Source organism: Ailuropoda melanoleuca, chromosome X (assembly GCF_002007445.2).
Source record: "Ailuropoda melanoleuca isolate Jingjing chromosome X, ASM200744v2, whole genome shotgun sequence".
NCBI classification, from domain to species: domain Eukaryota; kingdom Metazoa; phylum Chordata; class Mammalia; order Carnivora; family Ursidae; genus Ailuropoda; species Ailuropoda melanoleuca.
In genome coordinates this window covers 1,962,033-1,968,032 of record NC_048238.1, presented here as the reverse complement: position 1 = coordinate 1,968,032, position 6,000 = coordinate 1,962,033, and the positions used below count along the sequence as shown (strand labels likewise).

Genomic DNA, 6,000 nt, shown 5'->3' with positions numbered 1-6,000 from the left:
ACTAACATAATATAATAAAAATAAAAAAAAAAAAGGAAAGTGAGACGGATCTCGGTTTCTGCCAAATTGCCATCCAGAGCTGAGGTCTTCGAAGGGATGCTTCAGTAAGTGCTGACATCTCTTTGCCTGCCCCCGTCTGCCTGCCACCGGCCTGTGTGGGTATGGGGAGTGGAGGGAGGAGGGAGGGGGGAGGGGGGAGGAATACTTCCATGACCTCATCCCCCAGCAGTGGTTTGCCACCAAGCAGAATTTGGAGAAAGGAGTGAAGGAGCATATGCCCATGACTTTCCTTATTCAAAACACTTCTGCTCAGCTAAGGGGCAGGAATAGATCAATACCCTTTGCATTAGGATGCCTGGGTGGCTCAGTTGGTGAAGCGTCTGCCTTCCGCTCAGGTCATGATCCCAGGGTTCTAGGATCGAGCCCCACATCGGGCCCCCTGCTCAGCAGGAAGCCTGCTTCTCCCTCTCCCACTCCCCCTGCTTGTATTCCCTCTCTCGCTGGCTGTCTCTCTCTCTGTCAAATAAATAAATAAAATCTTAAAAAAAAAATACCCTTTGTATTGCCCAGAAACCCCTTTTGGTGTGTCTGTCCCCCACGACAGGCCTCACAGACGTAGCATCTACACACGATGCTTTTTCTGTACATTGCTACCCTACTCACTGAGCAGAATTTCCTCCAGCCTGTTTTGCAAACTTCACTCCGCTGTGCTCGGAAGATTTGCCGAGTGTGTCCGACAAGCACCTTTCCGTCCTTCGGCACGCTGTGTCATTTTACATGACGCTGCTGAGAAAATCTGGAAGCATTTCAGGAAGTGCAACCAAGCCGGTGATTCCCGACGGCAGTACCTATGAACAACCAGAATGAAAATACCCCCTCGTGTTGGGCAAGACATCACCCGTGAAGATTTACCCTCGACACGCGGGGGCAAGTTTCCCACGGAACATTCCTCAGAGCCTGTTTCTGCTCAAACAAAGCTACGTCCCCACCCACGATCCGTGCACCCCAAGGGATTTCCCAGCTATGCAAGTAGACATTTCCTGAGTAGACATTTTTCTCTGTCTCGGGGTCATCTCACAGGATGGAGGGTCAGCCTGGCAGCAGTGGGGGAGGCAAGGAAGGTAGTCACGTGACTCAGAAGTAACTTTAAAAACCCCTGTGAAGCAAAGAGCCACGTCATTCCCTGGCCACGTGCGGCCTCTCTTAGAATATTAAACGCTCCCATTCAAAAGCCACAGCCCTTAAGAGCTTCACCCCATCCAAGAAACAGCCAGTCTATCCCCCAGAGTTCCTACCTTGGGGGAAAGGATGGGGGCAGGGATCATGAAAGCCACGAGAATGCACTAAAAACAAGTGAGGATATGTTCATGCCATGGTAGATACCAGCACAGACACAGGGCAGCTGTTGGGTTCTCTGTATACCGTATCCCAACANGTCCTTCGGCACGCTGTGTCATTTTACATGACGCTGCTGAGAAAATCTGGAAGCATTTCAGGAAGTGCAACCAAGCCGGTGATTCCCGACGGCAGTACCTATGAACAACCAGAATGAAAATACCCCCTCGTGTTGGGCAAGACATCACCCGTGAAGATTTACCCTCGACACGCGGGGGCAAGTTTCCCACGGAACATTCCTCAGAGCCTGTTTCTGCTCAAACAAAGCTACGTCCCCACCCACGATCCGTGCACCCCAAGGGATTTCCCAGCTATGCAAGTAGACATTTCCTGAGTAGACATTTTTCTCTGTCTCGGGGTCATCTCACAGGATGGAGGGTCAGCCTGGCAGCAGTGGGGGAGGCAAGGAAGGTAGTCACGTGACTCAGAAGTAACTTTAAAAACCCCTGTGAAGCAAAGAGCCACGTCATTCCCTGGCCACGTGCGGCCTCTCTTAGAATATTAAACGCTCCCATTCAAAAGCCACAGCCCTTAAGAGCTTCACCCCATCCAAGAAACAGCCAGTCTATCCCCCAGAGTTCCTACCTTGGGGGAAAGGATGGGGGCAGGGATCATGAAAGCCACGAGAATGCACTAAAAACAAGTGAGGATATGTTCATGCCATGGTAGATACCAGCACAGACACAGGGCAGCTGTTGGGTTCTCTGTATACCGTATCCCAACACGTGGATACCCTACCCCTGACAGGTGGGTGTCAGTGCCCTTCATTTACATTTGGAAAAGCTGATTTTAGGGAGGGCGAATGGCATGGTCTGGACTTTCCAGAGAAGAAAGAAAATGTAGAGGGAGGGGATAGCTCGAGCCCAGCCATCTGACTCTGCCATTCCAGGGGACGTCCATACACTTCTAACAAGAGGAACGCTGCTAACGTTCCCATGATAATGCAGATGATGCTCACGGATGGCGGGTCCCCCACAGCATGGATTTCTGAGCCATGAGCTTTCTTATCCCGTGTTCCTCAAAAGAAAAGTCTGGTCTACGGCAGGAGTTGGAGGCTGGGGACTGGCCCGGGAAAGCCATTAGGATTTCTGTCGGAATGCCCAAGTGCAGAGCATTGAATTTCAAGAGCAGACACATCTCAGTGATGCCTTTTCCATGTATCGCCTTCCAAAAGCTGCTGGCTTCCAGAATGCAGCAGGGGCATTTCGGCACACAGGAGTCACTGCCCCCGTAAACGGTACCACCGGGCCCGTAAAAACCATGTTTTTGTGCTAATGGCTGTCTCTTGTAGATCAAAGACCACCGTAGGAAAGAGTTCATGACCAAGGACATTGTCTTAGCTTAGGCATCTGTAACAAAACACCACAGGGTGGAGAGGGTCTGAGACCACAAGACATTTATTTCTCATGGTTCTGCCGGCTGGAAGTCCAAGGTCAACGTTCCAGCACATCAGGTTTCTAGAGCACACCCTCTTCCTGGCTTATGGATGGCTGTCTTCCCTCTGTGACCTCACATGGTGGAGAGAGATAGGGACCTCCATCACTTCCTCCACTTATAAGAGCACAAATCCCATCATGGGGGTGGCATCTTCATGACCTCATCTAAACCCAATCACTTCCCAAAGGTGACCCCACTTCATGGACAGAGATAGGGACCTCCATCTCTTCCACCACTTACAAGAGCAAAAATCCCATCATGGGGGTGGCATCTTCATGACCTCATCTAAACCCAATCACGTCCCAAGACCCCACTTCCTCATACCATCCCATGGAGAGGTAGGGCTCCTACATATGACTTTGGAGGGGACACAATCCAGTCCATCGCATACATATTGTCAAAATTCTGGTTCAAGGTGAGAATTGCCACTTCGTGTAGGAACATGGAAAAGCAACAGCTGATACATGGCAAGATGTACCAGGCATCCATCAGGCCACATGGCGTTGGACTCCAATGGACTCCCACCAATATTGAGGTCAATACAACTCCTGTGCTCCGAGCACATTAGAGGTAGCTACAAGCTCTCCTAGCTGGTTGACCGACCCTTCATCCTTTTCCCTTCCAGACCTGCACCACAGTGCACCAGTGAGCCAACAGGTGAGGTTAACTCAACCAACGTGCATCTCTAAACCTTCTGTGTTCAAGGAGCTTTGTTGGTGCTTGCGGAGATTTCACAAGTCAAACATGGTTCCTGCCCATGGAGTTAACCACCCAGGAAGCCTGCAATGCTGCCAAGGCCGGAGGCAAAACAGAAGGATTAAAGACACCAAAGTATGGATTTTTTTAAATTACAGAATCACGGAGAACCTGTCATGCTATATTCATGCATTGTTGTATAAGTGGTGGACTGACTCAATCTACATGTCTCTTAGCAGAATTGAACGTCATCTGGTCCTTCATTCTGTTCACGCGTTCCGTGGAGCGCCCAGGGTATGCTGCTCTCCTCACCAGCTTCCAGGTTTCAGAATGTTACCGTTTAATTAGATGCGGGTAGGTAATTCACTGGAACTAAGCAAAGGGCCAGGTGGATGGGCAGGAATGTTGGGAAATGCCATGAGGAAGTTGGAGAGGAGATGATCAAGGTTGGGGCAGCAAAGAACAGACTCGAGTCAGTACCTCAAGAAGAGAACATGCAGGGACATGGGTAAGAGAAGAAGATGGTGGGCTCTCCGCCAAGTCCTCAAAACCAAGCGTGCTAGCAGATGCGGCGTTCTTGGGACCGTCTGGGAAGACCTTGGCATGGCAGCAACCACCCACGAGCAACTTCAGAACTTGTTCTGAGGATGACGGCAACCCTCCCTGTTCGGGTGACCCGCTGGAGATCTAGTGAAGAAGGAATTGGTGGAGGAAGAGGCTGGCACAAGTATCAGAAGGCTAGACATGAGTACCCTCACCAAGGCAGCGAGAGAGCTGGGCGCAGGGGCCCACCCATTCTTCTGCGTCAGGATCTGCTCGACTTGGCCACCCGTTGACTGTGAGGTCCCACAGAAGAGACACATGGCGGGGGGGATGATGTGAGTTTCCAGTTGAGCTGAGCAGAGGGATGGCAATGCCACGAATAGGTTTATAAGAAGATGTTCTGGGGACAACACTTTTATAAATCCAATCAGTGGGTTTGGGGCACTGCCAGAAAGAGAATCCCTAAAGCTAGTCCCTGAACAATATGTCAGTGCACATTGTTGAAGACGAACACTATAGAACAAGGGAACCAAGCCATGTAGGAAACACTGCCTACTGCCGACCTATCCTGTGGGCACTGCCCTGGCAAGGGGCAGAGAGGTATCCCGGGACACTGTGCTTCTTAGGAGAAACTGAGGCAGCCCAGACTCCATGCATCAGGAGCAATTCAGCCCCAGGCTCGTTTGTAGCCACCTCCTCGTAGTCCCTGGCACAGTGCTGGGCACGCAACAGGCTCTCCCAGGACTTCTGGAATGTCCCTTCCCTGGCTCTTGGCACTTGGACACTCATTTTTTTTCTCTTCACGGTGGCTCTGTCCTTTTGCCCCAGGGGGGTAGGAAGGTCCTCCGCTGGTGACTGCGCTCACCTGAGCCCTTCCTTCCTTCCTCCTGTCTGATTCCTTCTGGAAGGCAGATGGCCCTCTCTTCCCTCCCCTTCTGGGTTATAGACGCTGGTGCTTTTGCCTCTGCAGCTTTTGCCCTCTCCCCATGTCGTTCCCACGTCCCCCAGCTAGCACCCCGAGGCTCCCCACACGTCCCCGCCCTGGCGCTGCCCCCGCAGGCTCCTCGGGCGGGAGGAGCGCAGTCCCACCTTTTTGGCAGGAAGACTCTGGCGGCTGGAGAGAGGCGGGCGTCCAGGAGCAACAGGAGAGGCGGGAGGGCGTGGCCGCGGGTCTCACGTTGCAGCCCGGCCTGCAGCTGGGGGCTGCCGGCGGGGCGCAGCCGGCTCCCGCCTGCACACGGGTGCAGAGAAGCTGCCAGAGAAAACTCCGTCCCGCCCGGAGGAGGGCAAACCCTGCTCCTTCTCCCTTCCCGGGAAAGAAAGAAAGCCTCCTTCCAGCCCTGCTAGGAAGAGGGCTCCGGGAACGGACTGTGCGCCGCGGCTCGCCGCGCGCTCCCTGCCTCTCCCCCTGCCCCTGGTCCCCGGACTGCCTCCGGGACCAGGAACACTCTGCCCCAAAGCCGTGCGCACTGGGCCGCGGCCGCTCTTCCAGCCGGAGTGGGCGAGGCGTGCCCTCCCGGGCCGAAGCGCGATGAAGAGGCGCGAGGAGGGCTGAGCGCAGAGCGCGCGGCCAGGGTCCCTTGGCTCGGGCCCGCGCCCCGTCTCCCCGGGGTGGGGCAGGGCAGGGTGGGGGTGGGCCGAGGCGTGGACTCGGGGAAGCCTCTCGGCGACGCGAATAAAAGGGAGCCGGCTCGCCGCGCCGAGCTGGGAAGCCTCGCTGCCTCGCCCCCAGCCCGGGAAAGGCATGGCCCCGGCGGACCCCCGGCGGTGACTCGCGCGCCCCGGCCCCGCGGATGCTCAGGGCGCCCCGCTCCCGTGTGTCGCGGCTTCCGAAGGACAGGTGAGGACCAAGGGCAGTCTGGGCGCCCGGGGGGCGCGGGCTTTGCTGCAGGGGTGGAGTTGGGGTTCGGCCAAGGGAAAGGCTGGGCG

The 6,000-nt window shown here is 54.8% G+C and overlaps 1 protein-coding gene and 1 long non-coding RNA gene across 2 annotated transcripts in view; one reads left to right on the top strand and one right to left on the bottom strand.

Moving 5' to 3' along the window:
- LOC117797515 overlaps positions 1 to 827 on the bottom strand; it is a 4,651-nt gene extending 3,824 nt beyond the window's left edge. The window contains exon 1 of the long non-coding RNA XR_004622529.1: positions 664 to 827. This is a non-coding gene — a long non-coding RNA (uncharacterized LOC117797515). The remainder of the gene's footprint in view (positions 1 to 663) is intronic.
- A 4,645-nt stretch (positions 828 to 5,472) lies between these two features.
- Positions 5,473 to 6,000, top strand: part of MXRA5 (matrix remodeling associated 5) — a 29,168-nt gene continuing 28,640 nt past the window's right edge. The window contains exon 1 of the mRNA XM_034649143.1: positions 5,473 to 5,911. Coding sequence (XP_034505034.1) covers positions 5,865 to 5,911 — 47 coding nt within the window. The 5' untranslated portion in view covers positions 5,473 to 5,864. The remainder of the gene's footprint in view (positions 5,912 to 6,000) is intronic.